The following is a 27,001-nucleotide window of genomic DNA, read 5'->3' as shown; positions in this document are numbered from 1 at the left end:
AAGGAATGACAAAAATCTTTTTTGATAGCTTTCGCGAGATTAGATCAATCTAAGAGGTAATTCATACAGGACGCCAAATAAATTAGGTTTTTAACCCACCGAAATATGATACAGTAAATCAATGGAAGAATGATTAGTTATTGAAGAATGTCTGGTGTATGGTTTTTGTTTGTATCAAGAAAAATCATATCAATGCTTTGCGAGAGCTTAGTTTTTGATTTCGCAGATTGTCTGTATGGTCCAAACCTCACAGTTTAAAAAAAAGATACAAAAAATACGAAATTCTTATTTTACATTGATTTTCTGTGTTCGTGAATATGAAAATATCACCCATACTTTGGAAGTTATAAACTGGTTGAATATGGATGACCGAATGTTGCTTCACTCTGCAAGCTTAACTTAAGTGATTAACGTTTCGGAAAATTATCCCTTTCCGTTTTCGAAACCTAGGTATTTACTATAAAAATCGCGCCTCAAATTGTGATAGTTCTAATTTATTTTGACACAAGTCAAAACAATGTAATGTCCAGATGTCACACGCGATAGTTTACATGAACACACACACTGGATGTTTTTTGAGTATTCAGTATCAATATTTGATTTTTTCAATTGTATTTTCTTTAATTTGTAGGCAAAATTTATGAATACAAGTTACTGACTAATTAATTTTTCGGGTGAAATTTCCAGTTTACCGTTAACTACACTTCAGAAGATTCTCTATTGATTAAGCTTTAATTTTTTCAGATTGTGGAGGTTATAAACATTAAAAAAAACTGTATGAAATTTGTGAATTTGTATTTTTGTTATGAAAAAATAAATTTTTACACTTTTTTTGTCACTGGTGAAAAATCAAATGAAAAGAGCCATATATTATTCAGAATTAAAAAAAAGGAGGAAATAAAAAAAATCATATCCTGAAATGATTTTCTCAAAAAACAGTGTGAAAATTTATTTGTTCATAACAGATTGCTATCAAATGGACATATGAAAAAATGGAAAAATTTAAATGGTTCGAAAAAACCGGTCCTTCAATATCGATAGAAGTGATTAATACATGCGTTTTTATGCAATAAAACATTTTCCAAATCATTTTTCCATTATCAGATTTTCAAATGGAAAGAATTCAATTCTCAAGAAAAATTTCAATTGAGTCATGAACGATGCATTGGCTTATAATAATTTTTTAAATGAGGAAAATAGAAATTTTATAAACCATTTGAAATATTGGAAAAGAAATTCGTTTATTAATTTATGTTTTTGAAATCCTTCATCATGAAACAAATAAATGAAAATTGAAGTTTTTTTTCGTCTTTGGGAAATTGCTCTAAAAAATCCAGGCTTCACTTTTAAGAGTTATCAAAGTTTTTATCTAAACCTTCAAAAAAATCAAGATTGAAAGTGAAATTGCGACGATTATTTTTTGCCAGCTCAATAATGTTTATTCAACTGCTACTCAAGTATATTATATTATTCATTTATTCATCTGTATTTATATTCAATGAGAGATAGGTATTTTTCTCTTTGAGAAAATATTCTCAAATTTGGAATATGTGCAATAGTTCTTGAGATATTCGCAAAAAACTAACTTATTTGTCCAACTGAATTTTATGTTATTTCTGAACTATTTATTAGCTTGACTTGGCTCAATTCTTGAAATACTCCCTGTGAAATTACGAATCAATTTCGATTTTTCATAAAGTCATGCTGAAATTAGATGTGTGGCCAGCCTTAAGATGGGTGTACACCTGCCTCAGGATGGGCGTACAGATCGAAATGTTGCCTAACGTTTCACCGTGTCGTAGACGATGTATTAACAATGTATTCATGAGGTGCCCGCATACCAGTTGAAACATTGTTCGAACTACTGCGTTTTGTTGTGAATCAAAATGTTGTGTGCGGCTAGCCTTAGCCGGTTTCCTCCTGTTTCGCCGTGTCGTAGTACTAGCGTGACAGCTCAGTCGTTAGGTATAATAATAGGTAGGGTTGGGATTACTTGGATTAACATCTACGCCATAATTTTGTCTTTTTGTTCATTTTATAATAGATGATATGGATATTCATGACTGTTTTTTATGCGGTATTATACGCTTATTCATAATTTTAGAAACAATTTTCGTTTCAATGTAGTAGCGTAGACCAATAGGCACCAGCGGTATTGATAATTTGTGCTACTGCATACATCAGTGAATGGTAACTCATTTTTATTGAAGGATGGTGATTAATTTCCGATATGAGCCTTTTGTGAGTTCTGAATTCTTTATGGAATCTGACGGGTAATGAAAATGGGCAAATGGATCAGAAGTATAAAAAGCTTGTATTTGCATTCAATCCATTCCAAACGTTGAAGTATCAGCGCTGACATAAATCCTCCAATTTATTTGAGAGATATTTCAAGTCTTTTATAGCTTCTACGAAACAGATAACTGTTTCATGACTGAGTTTGGGTGTTGGCTATGTATACTTAAATACCACCTAAAATAAAGTCATAAAATCGAGAAAACGTTCAAATCACTGGCACCAGTGTTGTGTTTTCAGCCCTTATTGTTGAAGATTTATTTTGGAATTGGATAATTCACATCAATACTTCTGTTGAAGTATTGATGTGAAGATCAGGAAGATCAGGTTTAGAAATCTTAGTTCCTTCAGCTGTTCATTTTGAACTTTCATTTCTGATTGATGAAATAAGAATCCATGTCAAATTGATATCATTCAATGAAGTGTTCCGTAATTTTCGAATTATCTGGTAAAAAATGTATTAGCTTTCATCAAATGTAATATGGTGTGTGATATATTTAGAATTATTAGTTGTTATCTGTTTTCCAGAGGAATAATTGAAAGAGTCAATGTCAGTGATTTTTCAATTTAAATCATCTATTACCTATTTAACTATTACAAAGACGCAAGCAGATAATTTATCAGACATAGCACTAAAGAAAGAGGCAAACCATATACACGTGTATCGGTATTTTGGCCTATCATGCAGCCAAGTGCGAAAAAGGCAAATACAAATGCACGGAGTTATTATCAGAAGCCAGCCACAGACCTGATTAGAATATTTTGAAAGTTTTGTCCGTTCTCACGAGTGTACTCGCAACTCAGTGAATAGGTTTTGATTCAATTAAATTGAAATAAGCGCCATTTGAATCAGTGCGGACGCGCGTTGTTGTGGAGTAGGATCGGACTTCCTCTGTTAACCACTGCCGATTACTGCTGCAATTTTTGGTACGTTTCGTCGACTTCCTCACAACAGGACTCTGCTGTGATGGTTTGCACCGATTGCAGAAAGTTATAGTGAATCATACCAGCTGCTGACCATCATACAGTATACATAGACTTCTGGTGGGTTTTCGCTTTTGAGAAGTGCCTGGGTGGATCATCAGTTTCCAACCACTGTCATGAACATCCCCTGTTATCGAAGAGGATCCACTTTTCATTATACTTGAGGATCTGATTCAAAAATAGTTTTGGTTCCGCGAAAGCAAAGAAGAACAGACCTAGAAATGTGACAATTTCTGTCGATAGCTCAAATTGTGAGGTAACCACTTTTCGAACTTTGCGACCTTTCCAAAACGTTTCAAACCATCAAAAACCGCAAGAGAACTGACGCCCAGTTATTCCACTTACCGACTCATCGTTTGTGGTGGATCAGCCTTCACCAGGGTTCTCAAATCCTTATCCTGGATGACTGTAGGACGACCACTTCGGGCCTCATCTTCGAAGCTAAAATCTCCGGAACGAAATTTGGCAAACCAACGTCGAGCATTCCGTTCATTAACACTATTATTATCGCCTGGCTGATTTTTTGGTTTATTTTGGCAGCGCTCTGGTAGTGTTTGAATTCGTAAAAAAAATTGGTCAAAAATCGCTCAACGAAATTATATAGTGATAATCTGAAAAGAGTCAAAAAATTAAAATTTGGAAAAAAGTGCAGCGTCAATGTATAACGTATAACATTCTCTATCGATCACTGCATACCACGACACGAGCAGATTTGTGTCTTCTGGTGACATGAAGTCGCATATCTGAAAAAACCCTTCATTGTAGATTTTTTTTGTTCGTTCTTTGGTAGTATTCCATATCTTTAGTTCAATGATGGAAATTTGAGAGCCGAAAGGCTTCTTTCCGAAAGAACTTAGCTCTGCTATTTTCAATTTGAATGAACTTCCTATGACTGGGAATAACTGACAGAATCAGTGTGATTATGTACTGACATTGTGAAGAATGCAGATTTGTTTCTTTCGGTGACATAGAGTCGTATGTCTAAAAAACATTCTTTATGAAGAGGTTTTATTGTAGTTATATTTTTGTTCGTTTCTTTGGTAGTATCCCACAACTTTAGTTCAATGACATAAAATTTGAAAGCCGAAAAGTTTTTTCCGAAAGAACTAATCTCTGCTCTTTTCAATATGAATGAAATTTCTATGACTGGAAATTACTGACAGCATGAATTCGATTATGTACTGACATTGTGAAGAATGCAGATTTGTTTCTTTCGATGACATAGAGTCGTATATCTAAAAAACACTCTTTATGAAGAGTTTCTATTATAGTTGTTTTTTTTTTTTCGTTTTTTGGTAGTATCCCATAACTTTAGTTCAATGACATAAAATTTGAAAGCCGAAAAGTTTTTTCCGAAAGAACTAATCTCTGCCCTTTTCAATTTGAATGAAATTCCTATAACTGAAAATAACTGACAGTATGAATTCGATTATGTACTGACATTGTGAAGAATGCAGATTTGTTTCTTCCGGTAGCATAGAGTCGTATATCTAAAAAGCACTCTTCATGAAGAGTTTTTATTGTAGTTATTTTTTTGTTCGTTTCTTTGGTAGTATCCCATAACTTTAGTTCAGTGACATAAAATTTGAAAGCCGAAAAGTTTTTTCCGAAAGAACTAATCTCTGCCCTTTTCAATTTGAATGAAATTTCTATGACTGGAAATAACTGACAGTATGAATTTGATTATGTACTGACATTGTGAAGAATGCAGATTTGTTTCTTTCGGTGACATAGAGTCGTATGTCTAAAAAAACATTCTTTATGAAGAGGTTTTATTGTAGTTATATTTTTGTTCGTTTCTTTGGTAGTATCCCACAACTTTAGTTCAATGACATAAAATTTGAAAGCCGAAAAGTTTTTTCCGAAAGAACTAATCTCTGCTCTTTTCAATATGAATGAAATTTCTATGACTGGAAATTACTGACAGCATGAATTCGATTATGTACTGACATTGTGAAGAATGCAGATTTGTTTCTTTCGATGACATAGAGTCGTATATCTAAAAAACACTCTTTATGAAGAGTTTCTATTATAGTTGTTTTTTTTTTCGTTTTTTTGGTAGTATCCCATAACTTTAGTTCAATGACATAAAATTTGAAAGCCGAAAAGTTTTTTTCCGAAAGAACTAATCTCTGCCCTTTTCAATTTGAATGAAATTCCTATAACTGAAAATAACTGACAGTATGAATTCGATTATGTACTGACATTGTGAAGAATGCAGATTTGTTTCTTCCGGTAGCATAGAGTCGTATATCTAAAAAGCACTCTTCATGAAGAGTTTTTATTGTAGTTATTTTTTTGTTCGTTTCTTTGGTAGTATCCCATAACTTTAGTTCAATGACATAAAATTTGAGAACCGAAAAGTTTTTTTCCAAAAGAACTAATCTCTGCCCTTTTCAATTTGAATGAAATTTCTATGACTGGAAATAACTGACAGTATGAATTCGATTATGTACTGACATTGTGAAGAATGCAGATTTGTTTCTTTCGGTGACATAGAGTCGTATGTCTAAAAAACATTCTTTATGAAGAGGTTTTATTGTAGTTATATTTTTGTTCGTTTCTTTGGTAGTATCCCACAACTTTAGTTCAATGACAAAATTTGAAAGCCGAAAAGTTTTTTCCGAAAGAACTAATCTCTGCTCTTTTCAATATGAATGAAATTTCTATGACTGGAAATTACTGACAGCATGAATTCGATTATTTACTGACATTGTGAAGAATGCAGATTTGTTTCTTTCGATGACATAGAGTCGTATATCTAAAAAACACTCTTTATGAAGAGTTTTTATTGTAGTTGTTTTTTTTTTCGTTTCTTTGGTAGTATCCCATAACTTTAGTTCAATGACATAAAATTTGAGAACCGAAAAGTTTTTTTCCGAAAGAACTAAGCTCTGCCCTTTTCAATTTGAATTAACTTCCTATGACTGGAAATAACTGGCAGAATCTGTTTTTCCGTTAATCAGCTGTCACCCCCATACGAACGACAACTCTCAGAAGTTGACAAACTTGTGCGAGCTAAGGACTAACAAGGTCTTACCTTTTAACGTGTGATTCCTAACTCGGATATGATTATGTACTGACATTGTGAAAAGAGCAGATTTGTTTCTTCCGGTGACATAAAGTCGTATATCTAAAAAACAATCTTCATGAATAGTCTTTAGTGTAGTTATTTTTTTGTTCATTTCTTTGGTAGTATCAGTAGGAGATTTGAGCCGGTTCTAAGCCTCCCCCCACCACTATGACGTATTAATTGCTTTTTTATTGGTTGTTGTTTGGTGAAGTCACTGTGATGTGACCATGAAGGGTGTGGTGTATGGATTGTTCAGAAATTTTTTCCCGGTTCTAATCCTCCCCCCACCAATATGACGTGTTATTTGCTTTTTTTTGTTGTGCAGTGAAGTCAAGGCGTTGTGACCTTGAAGTGTCTGGTGCATGGATCGTTCAGATTTTTTTTTTCATATGAGATTTTGTGTGTGTATGTGTGTGTGTGTGTGTGTTAGAGAATGCACGGTACAGGGTTTCATCATGTGCTTGTTTGTCTATGTACAAACATACGTCTGCATACTTCGAAGATCCTCCAAGTAATGAATGCTCCATCGGTGTGAGGGCACCAAGTTAGTAGTGGAGTGACGTCACAACAATAACCGTTCAACGGCTAGAGAGCGACATGTTCACTCCACGACGTGTGGCAGAGTAATGCGTATTCATCGGTCTGCTCTCACCTCCCTCGATGTAGTGAAGGATGTGACGTAACGCCCCAGACTCGCCATCAATGGTGACACGCAGGCGGGCGAGGACTGTGCTAACGTCTGTCTTCTCCGAGAGCGCAACGACAATTGCTTGTTCGGCTATCGCTCTCGAAGCAGTGAATGATGTGACGTAACGCATCACCCTACCCTCGCTATTGATGGTGACACGCAGGCGGGCGAGGACTGTGCAAACGTCTGCCCTCTCCGAGAGCGCAACGATCACTGCTTGCTCGTGCCGGCAACTCGCATCAAATTGGGAGATGGGCTTGGCTGTGACGTCAGGCATCTCTAGCGGATGCATCGATGTGTCCTTACCTACCCTCACTCTCTACGGTGATGCGCAGGCGACGTGGATTATGGTATTTAAGAAGCGGGCGAGTGTTGGTTATGTCAGTTTCCATCGAGTGAGTTAGTGAGAACATATCATAGAAAATGTATTCTTGTGAATGTGGTAAATCTTTTACCCGTAGTGACAACCTTCGTCGTCATCAGCTCCAGAGTTGCCAAGGAGGGCCATCAGTGAAACGAGTGAGATTAGATGACGCTGCAGCACCTATGTACACATGTAATTGTTGTAATGTGATGATTCCATTGACTCAAGTGAATTCTCACAATAGAACTCTACAACATAAGAATAATACATGTGTTCAATTCAGTGATGGTGTTCAAATTATAAAGAGCGCCTTCAAACGTCGGATTGCGACATACAGGGTGCAGAGTTCCATTGTTTCCACCGATTACATGTTATTCTTTAATGAAATCAGGCAGAAAGTTATAGAATTATTGGAATCGGCCATCAGGGTTCACAAAATCATCAAAGTGAATATGGAAGTATTTGGGAGTTATATTCTACAAACACAAGACCTGAAGGAAACCAAATCATTTAATTCACAGAATAGAACAGTTGATCAATCTACTGATTTGAATTCCTTATTTGATGGATTTCGAAATGGGATTATCGCTCAAACTACAGAATTCCAGGAACGTGATTCAGGTAAACATTTCTACCAAGTTTTAATTGGATGGATTAGTAATATTGTTCTGTATTTAAGGTTGGACTTGTGAAAAAATCATGTTTCTGGAGTTGAACATTAATAAATACAGCCCGCTCAGTGGATGTTCATATGTGAAGCTGCCTGAATGTATTGAGCGTAGGAAGGCCGTGGTTAATGTCCGTAATGAAGATCAGCATTGTTTTGCATGGGCTATCACTTCAGCACTACATCCTGCAATCGATAGAACATCAGAAGTTTCATCGTATCCACATTTCAGTACAGTCATAGATGTAACAGGTATGAATTTTCCGGTAAAGTTGAAAGATATTGTGAAATTTGAAGACAAGAATGATATTTCAGTTAATGTGTACGGTTTAGAAAGTAAATTCGAGAAGGGTAAAATAATGTATGAAATAATTGGACCATTACGTTACTCTCAGAGAAGACTTAGAAGACATGTCAATTTGTTACTTATCACAGATGATTTCGGTAATAATCATTATTGTTGGATCAAAGATCTTTCAAGATTAGTTTCAAGCCAATTATCGGCTCATGAACATAAGAAATATTTTTGTGATGGCTGTTTATTATATTTTTCTAATGAACAATTACTATTACGTCATAAGATAAATGATTGTAATCACTTGAGTACTACAACACCATCAACCAATTTCAAAGTCAATAAATATGGGAAAACGGTACCTGAAAATATACTAACTTTTGAAAACTTTGAGAAACAAATGAAGGTACCATTTGTAGTGTATGCAGATTTTGAATCAGTACTGAAGCCGATTCAAACCACTAAACCAAATCCTGAATACTCGTATTCGATCAAGACATTCAAACATGAGCCTTATTCATTTGCTTATTTGATTAAATGTTCATACAATGATGATTTATCAAAATTTGTTTCGTATAGGGGTGTGGATGCAGCCCAGAAATTCGTTAGCAAAATCGAAGATGATTTGAAAAATATTTATGAAAATCATCTCAGGTTTCCTATTCCTATGGATGTACAAACTCCTGAGGAAGAGGAACAGTTTGCTTCTGCCACAAATTGTGGCATTTGTTCCAAACAATTTAATGATGGCGAAGTCAAAGTGAGGGATCATTGTCACCTCACAGGAAAAAAAAGGTCCCCTGCTGCTCATTCATCTTGTAATTTGAATTTTAAATTGCCAAATTTCATTCCTATAATTTTTCACAATCTCAGTGGATATGATTGTCATTTATTCATAAAGGAATTGTATAAAAACAAAGATAAAGTGGATGTCATCCCACAAACTAATGAGAAATATATATCTTTCACAAAACATCTCTTTACACACTCCTATACGGATAAAGATGGTAGGGTGAAGAAGAATTATTTGAAAATGAGATTCATTGATAGTTTCAGATTCATGCCTAGTTCTTTGGAGAATTTAGGTGCAAATTTAACATCTGATCAGTGTATCGAGATGCGCAAACATTTCCCACAAATTGAAAATTTCAATTTGATGAGAAAGAAAGGTGTATTTCCCTATAGTTTTGTTGATGACATCGAAAAACTGAATCATCCAAGACTTCCAACCAAAAATCAATTTTATGATAAACTCAATTGTGAACATATATCAGATAATGATTATGGGAGAGCTCAACTTGTTTGGAATTTATTCGAATGTCAGGATTTGGGTGAATACTCTGATTTATATTTAAAGTCAGATGTGTTACTATTATGTGACATTTTTGAAAACTTTAGAAATATATCTGTTGATAAATATAAATTGGATCCGGCACAATACTTCACTGCACCCGGATTATCGTGGGATGCCATGTTGAAATATACTAATATTGAATTGGAATTACTAACTGATATTGATATGGTTCACTTCTTTCAAAAAGGTATTCGTGGTGGAATAAGTCAATGTAGTGAAAGGAAACATAAAGCAAACAATACATTTTTACCGGATTATAATCCAAATGAACCATCTTCATTCATTTCATATTTGGATGCAACAAATCTATATGGTCACAGCATGTCGCAACCATTACCAACAGGTGAATTTTCATGGTTAGCACCTCATGAAATTCTCAATCTTGATATAATGAATGTGGATATCGATAGTCCTTATGGATATGTATTGGAAGTGGATATACATTATCCCCAAGAACTTCATGATAAACATTCCGATTTACCATTCTTAGTTGAACGTTTGATACCTCCATATGCAAAATCGAAAGTTCCCAAATTAATTCCAAATTTAAACGACAAAAGAAAATATATTGTTCACTATAGAAACTTACAGCAAGCTGTCAATCATGGTTTGATAGTGATGAACACACATAGAGTATTGAGGTTTAAGCAATCATGTTGGATGAAGCCTTATATAGATTTGAATACTGAAATGCGTAATAGGTCTAATAACAAATCTGAAAAAGATTTCTACAAACTAATGAATAATGCAGTCTATGGAAAAACAATGGAAAACGTAGACAATAGAATTGATGTTAGACTCATTACACATTGGGAAAATATAAAAAGAACTATAGGTGCTAGTTGTCTCATATCTCGACCAAATTTTAAAAAATGCTCTATTTTTACAGAAAATTTTGTTGCCATTCAATTGGCTAGAGTAAAAGTTCATTATGATAAACCACTATATTTAGGATTTTCCATTCTAGAATTATCTAAAACAGTTATGTATGATTTTTTCTATGGATGTATCAAACAAGAGTTTGGAGAAGATGCGTCCTTACTCTACACTGATACCGACTCCCTTATTCTCAAAGTAAATACAGACAATTTCTATGAATTTATCAAAAATAATATAAATAAGTTCGATACATCTAATTATAAAATAGGAAACCAATTCAATATTCCAGTGACAAAGTCAGTTCTGGGTAATTTCAAAGATGAATTCCCAAATGATCCAATAATCAGCTTTTACGGTACAGGTGCTAAAGCGTATTACGTGAAATCTGTTGATGGTGAACTGAAGAAGGCCAAAGGTGTGAAACGATCTGTTATAAAGAATGAATTGACATGTGAAGACTATGAAAAAATCATTGAAGAGGGAGGTATGATATTCAGGAAGATGAACTCGTTCAGAAGCGTATTGCATGATATTTACACTGAATTGAAAAATAAAGTCGCTTTATCGTATCATGACGACAAGAGATTCATCATTCCGAATACCACTCGAACTCTTCCATGGGGTCATAGCGATATAGAATTTTATCGAAATGATCCTAATGATAACATTCGTTGGGTGTCTGAAATCATTCATTCTTTTTCTCAAGAGAGCGCCTTAGACCAACTAATCAATTTGTTGACTGTAGAGATGAATAATTGAATTATAATTCGAAGTATTATTGCTTATTCCTTCAAACCGGAACATTCTTATTTGTGATTATTTGTGATTATTGTATTATGTATTGTATATGTATCACTTTTACCACGTTACTTAGATGAATAAAAAATGATAAAAATATTATTTGTTTCATTTCTATTTTCCTAACCAATTACTGTAAAGTATATAGCATAATGTAAATGAAAGAAATATCAGTTTGAAAAGAATCATCGTAGAGTGCACAATGTCTAAAACAATCGATAAGTTTGGTAGAAAAAGAAAATTGGGTGGTAATGTCATTCGAGGTCCTCCCGGGATTGGTTTTAAATTAACAAAAGATGGTCATTATGACATGCAAAGAAAAATATTGAAAAATATAAGCGAACCAATTGACAAGAGTGATTGTGTAACTGTATCATATCTTGAGGGGGAAATTAACGGAACAAAGGAGGTTATACTTCTAGCCCTACAAGCTGCAATACAATCCACAATAGGTAATATTGCTCGCGATGCCCGTCAAGCATTTGACGATAAAATTGCAGAGGCTCGGATAACTTTCACTCGTAAATTTGACAAACTTACAAATGATGTGGACATAAAAATGTCTGACATAACAGCGTCTACAAATAAAAAATTTGATGCTATGTCAAACATAACAGGGACTACAATGAAAAAGTATGATGTACTAGAAGAGAGAGTTGAAGTTTTGGAGAAAAGCCATAAAGTCAGGCCATCAGGTGGACTGGGATATCCAGGACTGGACATTGATCCAAATGTTAGAATAATAGAACCAAAACCAACAGATGACGTATTAATTGAACCAACATGGTGAATTTACTCCCGCGTTAGGTTAGATTAGATTAATACATACAGTAGGTTAGGGTCATAGGTGTTAGGTTAGGTTAGGTTTCACGGCGCGCGAAGCGCGCGGGTGGGGGTGGGGGGCCACCGCGCCGGCGCGCGAAGCGCGCCGGCGCGGTGGCCCCATTACGCTCGCGCCGGCGCGCGAAGCGCGCCGGCGCGAGCGTAGCGAATTGGGGCGTAAGCCGCGCGGAGCGCGGCCCGCTTTCTTCCCACCATTGCTCACCCCGCCCACTTCCTACCATTTCTCGCCCCACCATATTCCAACCATTGCGCATGCACGCCCCCACCTCATTCCCTCCACTCCCAATGATGTTGATACCCCGAGGAGCACGTTCTTCTACATTCAGTACGACAACTCCAGTCATCCAGAGCAGTCCAGCCATACTCAACCAGAAGCAGTGTACTATACGACGAGGAGCTAAGTTTGAGTAAGTTAACAATGTACTTTAATTTTTTACATCTACTAACTTTGTATTATTTTACATTTTTTAGAATGGTATCCAACACTCAGGAATTAAATAACGCTGTGGCATCCATCATGCCTATGACAGAGCAGGAGAAGGCATCCACTTCGCGAGTTAGGTGCAGATCCACCAGCCCTGACTTATTCGAGGAGGAGGAGGAAGTCAGGCCTGTAAAGAAGGTTTGCCAACGACCTGCAGCGAAGGTTGGTCCTATTTCTAAGTACCGAGCTACTTGCAATAGGACTAATCCTTATGCAGGTAGTTGGTCGACCGCTCCAAACAGCTTAAGGCCCTCCACACCACCCGCAGCAGTAGTGGAACAACCTAGGGCGCCTTCTCCGGAGGAGCCACCAGTTGTATTGTCCCCATCGGAGGAGGCTCCCATCGTATTCACTCCGTCGGTGGTGCCGCTTTCGCCGATGCTGGCAACACCGGTGACGAATCCTGAAGTGTTAGTGCCACAAGTGCGACAGCCTATCGGAGAGGTTAGTGAAATGTTGGACAGTTTTCTACAGAGATGTAAGGAAGCAGAACATGCTTCTCGAGCTAGTGAGGCCGCGTTGGTTAAAAGGAAGCGCGAAATGGCTGAAATTGTTAACCGACGGAGGGAAGCAGAAAAAGTAATAGCCGAACTAGATCGGAAGTATGCATCTCTGGAGAAAAAGTGTGAAGCAGATACCTCTTCGATAGAGACTTATAAAAAGTTAGTGACTTTTATAAAAACTTTCCCATAGATTAAGTGTAAGTGTAGTAAGATTAGTTTTAGGTTAGTTAGGAATATTTAATTAAGATAGTTTTAAGTTTATGTTTGTAATTTTAGGAAATAAAAATAAAATAAAAAAAAAAGAAGTGAAATTAAGGGTGTACATTGTTTTGGTTTGGTACACATTGAACAATGCGATGGTTGGAGCATTTTTCTTCACTTCGTCTCATTATTATTTCCTTTTTTTATTTCAATTACAAGTTCTTCTATGCAAATACCTCACATCAATTTTTGTGTTCTCTGATCTATTGTAAATAATCTCTTGGGAAGAAAATATGTTTCATAATGAAATCAATAAGTATATTTCATATAATTCATATAGTATTTTCAATTTTCTCTTTCATGGAATATAGCTCATGTCATTTTTGAAATTCATTCCCACTTAATCCCCTCTCCTCCCCACTCCTCCCCCACTCCCTTTCAAAAGTATAAAAGTAGGAATTATCTGTTGGAATATTCAGTTGATCAGCCACCTTCAACATGGAACCTGATTCAACTACTGAGCCGTACAGTGACCCAGCGCATCAACATCCTTACTGGGCTTCTATCCATGAAGGTTTCGTTACCTCCACGACGGCACCTCACTCGATGGATTATGATGACATAATTTATGATGATCGGATACAAGTGCTTCACGTTACTGGAACCGATCAAGCGGACCTGTCTGATGGGGATTATCCAGATCCCTATGATTGGCGGAATGATTACGAATGGGATACACAGTCCGGAAACACAGACGACGACGACAGCGATGACGATGATGACGGTGACGCTGACAATGAGTCCGATGATAGTCCTCCACCATCCCCTATCCTGATTGATGAAGTCCTGAATTCAGACGATGATATGTAATCGTTTCCTCATTTCTCCCATCCTTTCTATTCCTTTCCTTTCCTTCCACGGAGTACACACTTTTTGGTTGGTGTACACGAGGCACTGCGAGGTTGGGGCAGTGTCTTTTTCCCTCTCCCTTATTAGTTTTTTTTATAATAATCACTCAGAGTTTCTCATAATAATAATCACTTAGAATTTCAAGAAAATTGTCATTCTTATTGCTTTCGAATTTCAAACACTGAATTGTTCTACATTTACACTTCACCCCCTCCTTTTTTTTCCAATATAAATAAAGCATCAATCCCAGTTCTATATCATTCTTCCACAATGTCGAGTGCTGATTCCACCACCGAACCGATGAGTGTACCAGAGTGTTCTATGACGAGTACAGGCCCCATCCAGGTACATGGAATAGATTCAACGTTCGATCATTTCAGTACAAATTTTGCACAAATGCTGCAACGTATCTATGATCTACCTGATGATTTCCCGGCACGTATGGAAGAAGGTATGCAAGAGGAAGTAGAGGCAGAGTTAGAGATGGATGTCAATGAGTTAGACGATCTAGAGGATAACGAGCTAGATAATTATGCTAATGATGATTCCATTAGTATATCGTCTGATTCAGATGATTATGAGGATGACATCATCAGTATATCATCAGATACAGATGATGATACAATCATCATTGTTTCTGATGATGATGAGGAGCGTTAGTCCATACCATTGCATGGATTAATAAAAAAAAACAGCCCTTTTCAGGGCTACAATTGAAGACTGAAACAATAAAAAAAAATAGCTCTTTTCAGAGCTATCATTATACTTTCAAACAGAAACAGGTTCATACCATTGTTAACATTATAGTCTCAAACAAAATGTATGTATGTAAAAGTATTCATCATTATATGCATACAATGATTGACAAAATGCCAACTTCAACTTTCATTTAAAGTAGTACTCATCATATGCATAGATATTCAATGACTATCAAATTCCAAATATCGACTTTTCAGTCAAAGTAGTAATTTATTTGTCATATAATGTATAGATATTCAAAGACTAACAAATTACTTAGACTTTTATTAGTCAAAGTATTCATTTGTCATATAATCTATGAATACTAATACAACTAACTACTGTTTGTGTGAATAATGTAGCCCTGAAAAGGGCTGTTGTTTTTTTTTGACCAGTAGGTCCACGGTTATTGTGCCACAGGTTGGACATTATTACATATAATACATGTAGATACTCGGGTGAAGTTTGTTAGTGGCCTCTCGCAAGCTTCACACCAATTCTGTCCCATTTCCATAATTGAGACAGTGTTGTGGGTGTTGACATGGGCATACCACCCTCCATTATTGTTTCTATGCGAATAAAACCGAAAGCAGCACCAACATAGTTTTTTGTTCTCTCCATCTATTGTGCTGATCAATACGTATGCATCCATTGCACAATACAAATCCAAGGGATCTTCCAGTGTCTCACTGACATTGAGCGTTCGCATACCGATCCTCAAAGCACCATCGCCTTCAGTTGTGTCAGCTTCTATCCCTTCATCATCTCCTTCTTCATCCATGACCCTCTCAAACTCCATCACGTCATCATCTTCGTCGCTTTGGTTGGCCTCGTTTTCAACTTCGTCTATCTCATCTTCATCGACTCCAACATCTTCTGCTTCAACTATCACTTCCTCTAGCGGAACATTGACATCCTCATCATCTGATTCGTCTATCCAATTGTTTTCATCAACAGCAGATATTCTATTTAATGCAGCATTTATTTTTGCAGAATTCATCTTGTTGTTGTTTGCTCACAGTTGTAGAGAGTGAATGAATGAACTCTAGGTTTGCAAGTCGACTTATATAGGAGGTGATGCGACTCCCACTTGACTCGTTTAGAGTGGAATAGTAGGAGAAGTTATCCCACTATACTTTCACATGATGTTGATTTGTATAAATAGAGATCGTAGGTGTAGGAGAGAGCATTCAGAGTTTCTGTAAGTCATCTCTTAATATTTCTAATCGAATTAGTAAAATGCCGTTTCCAAAAGAGTGGAATGAAAAACCAAAAGTGTGTGTCTACCCAATGATGATTGCAGGGGCTATTGTGTGCTACTTTTGTCAAATAAGTAGACCTAAGGATTCAATCAATCCATGTACTGGTATGTGTAGTGATTGCGTGTTGCGGATTCAACTATCGCCTCCTTCTCATCCACCGAAGCGAACAAAATCGGATTATCGTCAACAACAGTTACAGTGTCTGAAGTGTTCCGAACCTATAATATTTAACAATATAGGTATCTGTAGAAATATTTGCGGTACCTGTGCTGCCGTTCCAACTCCACTGCAACGTTGTTTGCGTTGTGATACATATTCCATGAATTGTTGGAATCATGTATGCAATGCATGTAGAAGTACTTGGGATCTGTGTGAGAAGGTTGGTCAACTCTACCCCAATAGGAGAATCCATTTTTTTCAATGTTGGTGTTTGACGCACGAGCAACAACTATTGAGGAATAGAGTCAAAGAACGTTCCACATCCACAGAGACATATTAACATTTTTCATTTTATATTTTTTATTATCGTTATTGTCCTCTATTATTAATAAATATATATATATATATATATATATATATTGAATTTATTTGTATTATTTTCTAACATTTAAAAATACATGCATGCAACACAAAGTTTTCCTCTTAAATGACAAAGATTGTTACATGCGTGAATAGTTTAGTGAGAGAGCGCATGTGCCAGTTGATGAAAGAGCGCATGCGCTAGTTTATTTTCTTCTATAAATGGTGAGGTCTCAGTAACATCATCACCTTTCCTATCCACATTCTATTGCTATCACATATCATTCCTCAGACCTTAATAATCATGAGCTCTATGCCGCTATTGATTGCTGAAGATGGTTCACCACTTATTGATATCGATCAGACTGATTTTGAAAATATTCCAGTATTACATTTATCCAGTCAAGATTCGCTAAATGATTTTGATATTAACGACTTCGTTAACTTTGCAGATGTGCCAGAACCAAATGAGCAAATTATTATTGAAAATCCGATCGTTTCGCAATTATCATCACTCAAACACTCTTCATCTACCCTTCCTCTTGGTGTTGATAAGAAATCTAGAACAATCAAGAGGAAGGTTACTAAGGCATCTTCATCGATTGTCACTGACTTTAAAGAAAAGAAAGAATCCAAAAGTGTTGTGCGACAGAAAAAACCCGCAACGAAAAGTGACAGATCGAAGAGGAAGCCAAAAGGTACTCCTAAAGAAATGAAGAGTGATTTGAAAGCTGAACCGCTATCTTCTTTCAGTCCCCTCCATCGGTTTGGGGAAATGAAAAGGAAAGCAAAATACCGTCTTGTAAAGGCACAGATGACTATTGCTGAACTTGAAAAGAGTGAGCGAGCTATTAATGCTAATAATGAAACTCTTGAAGCATTAGATGCCAAGATTGCATTAGCGAAGGTTGAATTGGCTAGAATGTCTAAAGATGCTGATGAACTCCGTTCAAAAATAGGTAAAGATAAGCAATTCCATCAACGTTCGAGAATGCAAGCTCAGGCTGAGCTTGAGCAGTCGACTAAGCTTTATGAGACGGCATTATCAGTGAGAGATAATTGGCAAAAGGAGTTGGATACTGCATTTCAAAGTGACGGCGATTAGTTTTGGGAATGATAATGTGTTTTCAATATCGTGAGTTGAAAAATATAAGCGGGAATGGAGTATACAATTAATTTGGTTTGGTATACACAGAACATTGCGAATGGCTGGGGCAATGTTTACCGCTGCAATATTTTTCAATTCACATACTTATAATTGAAATGAAAACAATAATGAACTTTAATATTACTTTATTCATAAAAGTCACTATTAGATACATTTAAACCATATTTGATTCATCAATCCAAGAATTTTGTTCGCTAGGAAGACCTAACCACTTTACATATACTTTATTTTTTCTTCTCTTCAACACCTTCTCAATCAGATATACGTCAGGATTCTCGGTTCGTAATAACTCTTCTTCGTAAAAACATCCTCTAATCGGCTGTTCATTCATATCTTCAAGATTATAAGTCGTTGGGATGGTTTTATTAATTTTAACAATCTTGAATAGCTCCGTGGTAAAATTCGCAGTGTAAGACTTTTCAAAAATATTTTTGTATTTACTTATACGTACAATATCATTCAATTGGAATTTGGGTTTACTTTGTCTTCCTCCAATTCCATTGATACCCTTGAATTTCAATTTTGTTGTTGAATCAACATTGATGGGTGCCATACCTATTGTACGATGAACTTTATTATTATATCTACTAGTTATAATTGGAAGAATATCAAGCCATTTGTGGTGACCTCTCATCGAAAATTCCTTGTAGAGCCATGCCTTTATTGTACGAATCACTCTTTCTGCTATAGCTGCCTTCTTTGTGCTGAATGTTGAATAATGATTGATATTATATTCTCGCATGAGAGATGAGAAGCTTCTATTAAAAAATTCTTTCCCTTGATCGCTTTGTATATGTTTAGGGGAAAATTTGGCTTTCTTCAGTACATATTTCATTGCATTAGTTATTGTACTACCTGTTTTATCTTTAACTGGCACAGTCCATAGATATTTTGAGTAACAATCAATTACTACAAGTATATATCGGTATCCTTCATTACTTTTTGCATAAGGTTGTAGTTCAGCTAGATCTATTTGCCATAGATCTGCAAAACCTTTGATGGTAGTTATTCTTCTACGAAAATTACGTCTTGCAGGTCTATGTAATTCATTAACAACTTGTCGTTTGATATCACTTACTTCATTAGTCATTCTATTTCAATATGATTAAAGAGACAAAAAGTGATAATGTTACTGCATTGAATGATGATGTGACAGTGATCATTACTTGTGGATATATATTAATATATTATACCTTCTTCACGTAATTCTTCAATTATTGAAATTATTTCATTATCATGTCCGGTATGTCCAGCTGACTTTGATGCTACCAATAGTCGTAGGCGAGCAACTAACTCTTTCGGTGAATTCCAGTACACATAATTCGCAGGTTTAGAATTATATGTTTTCTCCATTTTCACTCGTTTGAGTGCTCCACCAATTTTACTTCTACTCCTAATTGGATATTGTCGTGAGTCTAATAGTGGTTTGATGACTTCACGAAATTTTTTAGAATTTGTATTTTTAAAACCATTCTTCAGATGATATTGTTTATATGGAGCATTCGTTATTTTCAATATTTTGGAATATACTTGACGAGTTTCTTCATTATCAACATCTTGTGGATTCTTCAAAAAGATCATATCATATAATTCTGGACTACCTGCGCATTCATATTTTTTCACTTTATTAGCATCCCAAAATGAAATGTTTCCATCTTTGAAATGTACCACTAGACTTCCCATTTTCAGCTTTTGTGTAATTGGATCCATACGTACGCCAAATGTTCCATCATATGCTGGATTTCTAGATTTTACATTATTCAAATGTTTCATCAAAACATCTTCACCACTTTCATTCATAACAGGTGAGATGTCAGGATCCGAGGAATCGATGTGGGACGATGATGGTGTTTCGAATAGAGTTGTTCTCATATCGTCTTGAAGTGTGCTCGTGTCACTATTCACAGATGATACACCATCAAAAGATTGTTTTCTTCCTATTGGAGTACTCATGGGATAATTTGAAGTAGATTGAACAGATCCACGATTTGGTGATAACACTGCTGATTTAGAAGTAGCGTTTGATGATAAAACATTCAATGGTTTCATTATGGGCTCATACAATCTTTCAAGTGTCGAACGATTTTCAATATTATCATTCTTGATAGAGTTGAATTTCTGTCTGACAGCTTCTGTTGTCTCTACTAGTTGACGTTTCAAATTCATTTCATTGTTTTTATGTTCAGAATCGTTTTTTGTATTCATAATGCCCTTTTTAAATTATAGCTCAATTCGTTGATGAAGTGACCTCTACAATATTCAGTGATCGAATAAGTTTCAGAAACAAGATCATGGGTATATAAAACTATCGAATCCTTTGCGATATCTACCTTCATCTATTTTTCTATCCTTATCAATTACTAGAAATCCATATTGATCCTCCCAGCATTTAACACACATCAATTGGAATTGTTTGAATGTTACATCGGGTGAAACATGATCTGAATAAATGTGATGTAAATTCGTCTCATCTTGTTTGAACATTATAATGAAATTGGTATTGTCACGCACTAACTGTTTGGGTACCCGTGAATATGTCTGTGCTAGATAAAAACAATCAACATCCTTATGACGTCCCATACAGAAATATGATCTAATAATATCTTGCTTTTCACATATCACATCATCGAAAATGAAAACAGAATTAGGCTTAGCGTCGGAGGGTTCCACTATTTCTGCATTATTGCTGAATGTATAAAAACCTAATCCTTTTATAGGTTCCAAAACACTTCGCAAGTACTGATATTTAGGTTGATTGAGTGACTTCGAATAGAGATACACATTTCTAAATCTCAATCCTTGTGGATGTGTTAATAGTGATATCATTGCATTCGTCTTTCCACAATTTGAAGGTCCTATAATGAGTCCTCGAACTGATGATGGAAGTAGTGGACCATGTCTGAATACTCTTTGTCCATTCAATCCACACCCAAATTTCTCATCTAGATTATCTACAGCAAACTTTTCTTTCTGTTTTACAATGCGCATCGTGCCGTGGTTGGAGACTATATAAATGTTATTAGCTTATTCATTTCAATGTGTACCATCAAACGATACGGACGTATTGAAAGTGATCGTAAAATTAAAAGAGGTTGTGGTTTTGTTAATGATTTAATAAACAAACTTCCTTTCGAATTACATCTACCTGGAGGATATCAATACTGTGGACCGGGTACAAAATTGAAACAACGTTTAGCTCGTAACGATCCTGGAATCAATAAATTAGATATTGAATGCAAAAAACACGATATTCAATATTCTAAGCATCCATCTGATCTTGCAGCAAGACATTTAGCCGACAAAGAACTTGAATACAGCGCTTAGGATAGGGTTAAATCAAAGGACGCGAGTATTGGGGAAAGAGCAGCTGCATTACTTGTCACCAACATTATGAAAGCGAAAAGACATATGGGCATGGGTTGTAGTACCAATAAGAAAAAATGTAAGAGGAAACAATCGAAGAAAAATAATATTAAAAAAGTTGCATTTGGTGCTGGGATAGTCCATAAAGTGCGAAATGTATTGAAGAAAGCTGGTGGGAATCAATTTGTGACGAATAATAGCAAAAAAGCTATCACTGTGGCATTGCAGGCGGCACGTAAATACCTTAAAGCTGCCGGTGGAAAGAAGAAAATCCGCACACCACGCATAATTCCTGTTCCCAAGATCGGTGGACTTTTACCATTGATACCAATTTTTGCTGGACTATCCGCACTAGGAAGTTTGGCGGGAGCCGCTGCTGGTATTACCAAGGCCGTGAATTCGGCAAAAGCCAGCAGAGCGGCTTTAATGGAAGCCAATCGTCACAATAAAACCATGGAGGCTGTAGCATTAGGCAAACGCGGAAGTGGAATATATCTCAAACCATACCGTAAAGGTTTAGGACTATATTTAAAACCATACAAAGCCACAAACAAAACAAAAAACTGATTGAACCCCTACCTCAGAGGCCTCTTACTGATCTCGATCTCAGTTATTATGCACAAAAAATGAAAATTCCACATTTTCGTGGTGTTTTTATGCGTGATAGATTACCATCTTCAGGTCCAAAACAAAACGAGACAGCTATTGTTAATTTAGATGGAATAAGTGGACCAGGAACACATTGGGTGGCATATAAAAAATGTGGGAAAGAAGTCACATATTTCGATAGTTTTGGAGATCTACCCCCACCATTGGAATTGACTCGATTCTTTCGAAAATGTTCGAATGTAAAAATCAAATATAACTATGATCGACAACAGAAATTTGATACAGTTCTCTGTGGTCACTTGTGCTTGCAGTTTCTCTCTAAATAATTTTCCAAATAAAAATGGATTCAACACCAAAACTGGATCGGGAGGCTATCAAGGGAATGGGGTTTTCACTTAGAATGTTTTCAAAATATGGTACCTTGAAAAAAATGGATAAAGTGATGCTTGCAAATATGCCTAAGGAAGTGATACTTGCTTGTGTTGCACATGAGATTGCATATGTTTGGGAAAAGTTGCCTAAGCATCTGCAAGATGACATCGATATAATGAAACATAGATATTGTTATGAGCACCACCACGATCAAAATTCAGATTCGGATGTTAATGATGGTCCTATACCTCGAAAATCTATGTGTTGTATTTGTAATATAGAGGATGTGAATATTGGTATCAATAAAAATGATACTTATTACAATACAACACCTTCCAAAAAGTGTAAATTGTCTCAAATGTGCTGTTGCTGTGTACAATAATAAATTGAAATGTGTTTCAAAATATTCATCAGTCATGTCACGAAAGTTCGAGCTACAAGCTGTCGGGACAAGTGTCTTGAGTGCGGATTTTTTTCCACCAATTGAATTGGATAGGAACAGTCGTTATGGATTAGGACTTTTGGGATTCTATGGATGCAATACAATCAATAATATAACTGAAGCTAATAACTTAGTTAGTTTTAGAATCAGTAATGACAACTCATCGATACCCCAAAAGTTGACAATTGAAATTCCATGTGGTGCTTACGAAATAGAAGAGATCAATGCCGTCATACAGAAACATATCATGTTCAGATTGTTTCATGATAAAAAACCAAATGATATCGTTGCAGATGATATTTTCTATCTACACGCCAATAATAATACATTCAAATGTGAAATGCGATCCAAATATGAAATTGATCTGACACATCCAAATTCTATAGCAGAAATGATGGGGTTCGCTCATGGAATATTTCCACCAAATCAGATACATGAATCATCATTACCAATAAACATTACAACTGTGAGACTTATCCGCTTAGATTGCAATATAATATCAGGTTCATATATAAATGGTGAAGAATCTCACATTCTTTTCTCATTCGATATTGATGTTGAACCTGGCTACAATCTTACTAAAGAACCACACAGTATTATATATATGCCTGTCAGTCCAGAAGGTCGTCAATTGATTCACAACATTACAGTGCGTATTTTGGATGAAAAAAATAACCTTATCGATTTTGGAAGTGAAGAAGAGATTTTCATTATTTTGGAATTGAAGAAAATCGAATAACTGTTGTTATGGGTTTCATTTACAATAGACAAAATCGCATTGAACAATCCCAAACGAGTTGCACTATCAAAAAGAAAGGTGTGCATAAAAAGAAAAGTGTGCATAAAAAGAAGCTCATTCCACAAGTGTATGCTAAACAGTTAGCACATAACGCTCTGTCTGTGAGTGATCTTAAATTTTTGAAATCGATTGGATTGAAAGTGAGAAAATAACAATGGTGCTCGAAACAAACAGTGAAAAGTTGAATATATTCAATGAACCAGTGCTCGATCATTCTCTCATAAGTTTACATGAGCACACATATAAGCCCTATGGATCACCGCTATTCAGGAATTCGGATGAAATCAGAATTGCAATCAATAATCAAGATGTTATACTAGATATTGCCGACAGCTTCATTTACATAGAAGGTAAATTCACCCCCAAAGATGTAGCGAAAACATGCTATCTCTCGAATAATGCAATTGCATTTCTCTTTGACGAAATTCGTTATGAAATGGGTGGTGAACAAGTGGCTGTTGTTAGAAAACCTGGGATAACATCTACAATGAAAACCATGATATCATTTGGACAATCTCATGCTAACACATTATTGACATCTGGTTGGGGACTTTCACAATTGAAGCAAGATATCTTGGATACAAACAGTCATGTTTTTAGTGGAAAACTACCACTGAAATATTTGATGGGTTTTGCTGAAGATTACAACAAAAGTATCTTGAATGCCAAACAGGAATTGATTTTGATTATCGCTCGATCATTCAAAAACTCGTATATAGGTGAGGTTGATGCTGATTTGGAAATAAATAAAATCGAATGGAAAATAAGACATATTGTACCAGATGATAAACACAAGCTAAAACTTTTGAGTAGAATAAACAAAAGCGGTCTGAATGCCAAAATCAAGTTGGCGTATCGTATGTGGGACCTCTATGAACTACCATCATTACGTGGGACTTCTTCAGACATATGGGCCATCAAAACAACTAATGCATTGGAAACTCCTCGTTTTGTCATCATCGCATTCCAAAGTACTACCACATCTGAAGATAGAACACAGGATATTACAAAATTCACAACTGCTGATATCAATAGTATTCGAGTATACTTGAATTCTGAAGTTTATCCATATGAGCGTTGGAATTTGAATTTCGATAAAAAACTTGATGCTCCTGCTTATTATGCTTTTGAGAGTTTCCAGCGAAGTTATTATGATAAAGATATGAGTGAACCTCTGATGGACATTGGGCAATTTAGAGAGAATCCACTATTCGTCATCGATTGTTCCCATCAACCGAATGCAACAAAATCATCAACTATTGATATAAAGATTGAGTTTGAGACGAGGAAGACCAAGTTTCCAGACAACACTAAAGTATATGCATTAATTTTGCATGATACAGTTTTAACATACAATGCATTGGATGGTTCAGTTCATAGCAGATATTGACACTTTTTTTCACTCTATCATATACTGTTTTATGATCTTTTTTTTATTTGTAACTGACTTATATCATGTATTGTATTTTATATCATATTTATTGTTTTGTAATCATTTTCTATTGTATTTCATGAGATTTAAATAAATAAAACATGAAAATAATTCAAAGTTTTTTATTTGACATTATTTATGATTTACAGGAACATACAGACTATCTAAAATAACTTCTTCCTCATAATCATCATTTTCGCGACCATCTTCAATTTCCTCTCGATTTTCATCATTCAATTCAAAGTGATGAATAATCCATTCTGGCAAGTATGGTTGGAGGCTATACAGGAATCTTCTTAGGTTCAGTTCAATCATAACCTCACAAAGTTGCCACAATTCCAATTCATTATCCAAAAATTTGTTACAAACTTCTGCACCACTCCAATACTTCTCAGCATCACGAAGGCATAATTCGATTTGTTTTTCATCATAGCATACACTCATATCATAATTGCTTGCATGTTCGGCTCCATCACCCAACACCTTCAATTTAGACGACAAATGTTGAACCGATGATTTGAGATCTACAACATCGACCCAATCTTGACTTGCGTACTGCATCCACATCTTTAAATGGTGGAACTGAAATCGAATAAAAAAAAACAATAAGCAACCTCCAATTTTTCAGTGATATAATACTCACATTCCCATTTTACTTGTAGTTACAAAGTGGGTGTATTCAACTAAGTTAGTAATGTTTATATTTCCATATAATTATCATCTAATATATGAATATTAATAAAACAATAAGAAATTCATTATAATTACTATTATTATTCAATCATATTGAATTTGACTAGAGTTAGCGTTTTCACACCAAAAAACTTTGTAAGCTATGACCTAAAGAAATTCGCTATAAATTATTACAATTATTATTCAATCATATTGAATTTAACTAGAGATCGCGTTTTCATGCCAGCAAAACTTTGTTGGTTCTGTCCTAAATACACCATCGTATATTTACCACCTGATGAGTTGATACAAGATATATCGTCATCACTGAATTGCAACGAAATACGTTTTGGTAGCCATGTTTTAAATAATTTATCATTGCTCACATCTTGCAAAGTTAATAAAATTGATTTACCAAATCGTGTAGAATAAGTTGACATATTTTTAATTATGTACACTTCATCAATTGGCAATGATGATAAGGCCTTTTGCTCTAGTATTTCAACCTCCTGTACAATCAAATTATTAATTTTATTCAAGTCTACTTTTGAAACGGACATGATGATAATATATATGAAAATATAAACAATTTCCAACAGACAAATACACTCACCGTCTTCCTTCTATTACGAACTGAATAACACTCTACCAATTGCTAACTGCTGCAGATATATTCGTCTACTGATTTCATAGTGTGCCAGGCATTTCTTTTATATTAAACAGTGCGAGTCACCCCCACCATGAAACCGTGAAAGGTTCACATTGCTAGTTGCTATCCACTAGACATGCCTGACGTCACAGCCAAGCCCATCTCCCAATTTGATGCGAGTTGCCGGCACGAGCAAGCAGTGATCGTTGCGCTCTCGGAGAGGGCAGACGTTTGCACAGTCCTCGCCCGCCTGCGTGTCACCATCAATAGCGAGGGTAGGGTGATGCGTTACGTCACATCATTCACTGCTTCGAGAGCGATAGCCGAACAAGCAATTGTCGTTGCGCTCTCGGAGAAGACAGACGTTAGCACAGTCCTCGCCCGCCTGCGTGTCACCATTGATGGCGAGTCTGGGGCGTTACGTCACATCCTTCACTACATCGAGGGAGGTGAGAGCAGACCGATGAATACGCATTACTCTGCCACACGTCGTGGAGTGAACATGTCGCTCTCTAGCCGTTGAACGGTTATTGCTGTGACGTCACTCCACTACTAACTTGGTGCCCTCACACCGATGGAGCATTCATTACTTGGAGGATCTTCGAAGTATGCAGACGTATGTTTGTACATAGACAAACA

The 27,001-nt window shown here is 35.8% G+C and overlaps 2 protein-coding genes across 3 annotated transcripts in view; both read left to right on the top strand.

Moving 5' to 3' along the window:
• The window catches only part of Octalpha2R (alpha2-adrenergic-like octopamine receptor), a 562,038-nt gene that overhangs the window by 156,279 nt on the left and 378,758 nt on the right, over positions 1-27,001 (top strand). The gene's annotated exons all lie outside the window — the stretch shown is intronic.
• Positions 11,570-13,665, top strand: LOC141482205 (uncharacterized). The gene is made up of 2 exons (XM_074175187.1): positions 11,570-12,647; positions 12,712-13,665. The coding sequence occupies exons 1-2, from the start codon at positions 12,493-12,495 to the stop codon at positions 13,415-13,417; spliced, it is 861 nt and encodes a 286-aa protein (XP_074031288.1). The 5' UTR covers positions 11,570-12,492; the 3' UTR covers positions 13,418-13,665.

This window comes from Leptinotarsa decemlineata, unplaced genomic scaffold (genome assembly GCF_025532065.1).
Source record: "Leptinotarsa decemlineata unplaced genomic scaffold, Ldec_3_MD MMD2_tig00000882_RagTag_RagTag, whole genome shotgun sequence".
Lineage (NCBI taxonomy): Eukaryota > Metazoa > Arthropoda > Insecta > Coleoptera > Chrysomelidae > Leptinotarsa > Leptinotarsa decemlineata.
This window is presented reverse-complemented; position numbering and strand designations above follow the sequence as displayed.

Bases quoted from the DNA above. Each gene is read 5' to 3' on its own strand.
- LOC141482205 (XM_074175187.1), top strand. From the start codon at position 12,493: ATGCACGCCCCCACCTCATTCCCTCCACTCCCAATGATGTTGATACCC. The intron at 12,648-12,711 runs GTAAGTTAACAA...TACATTTTTTAG, and splicing joins CGACGAGGAGCTAAGTTTGA to AATGGTATCCAACACTCAGG.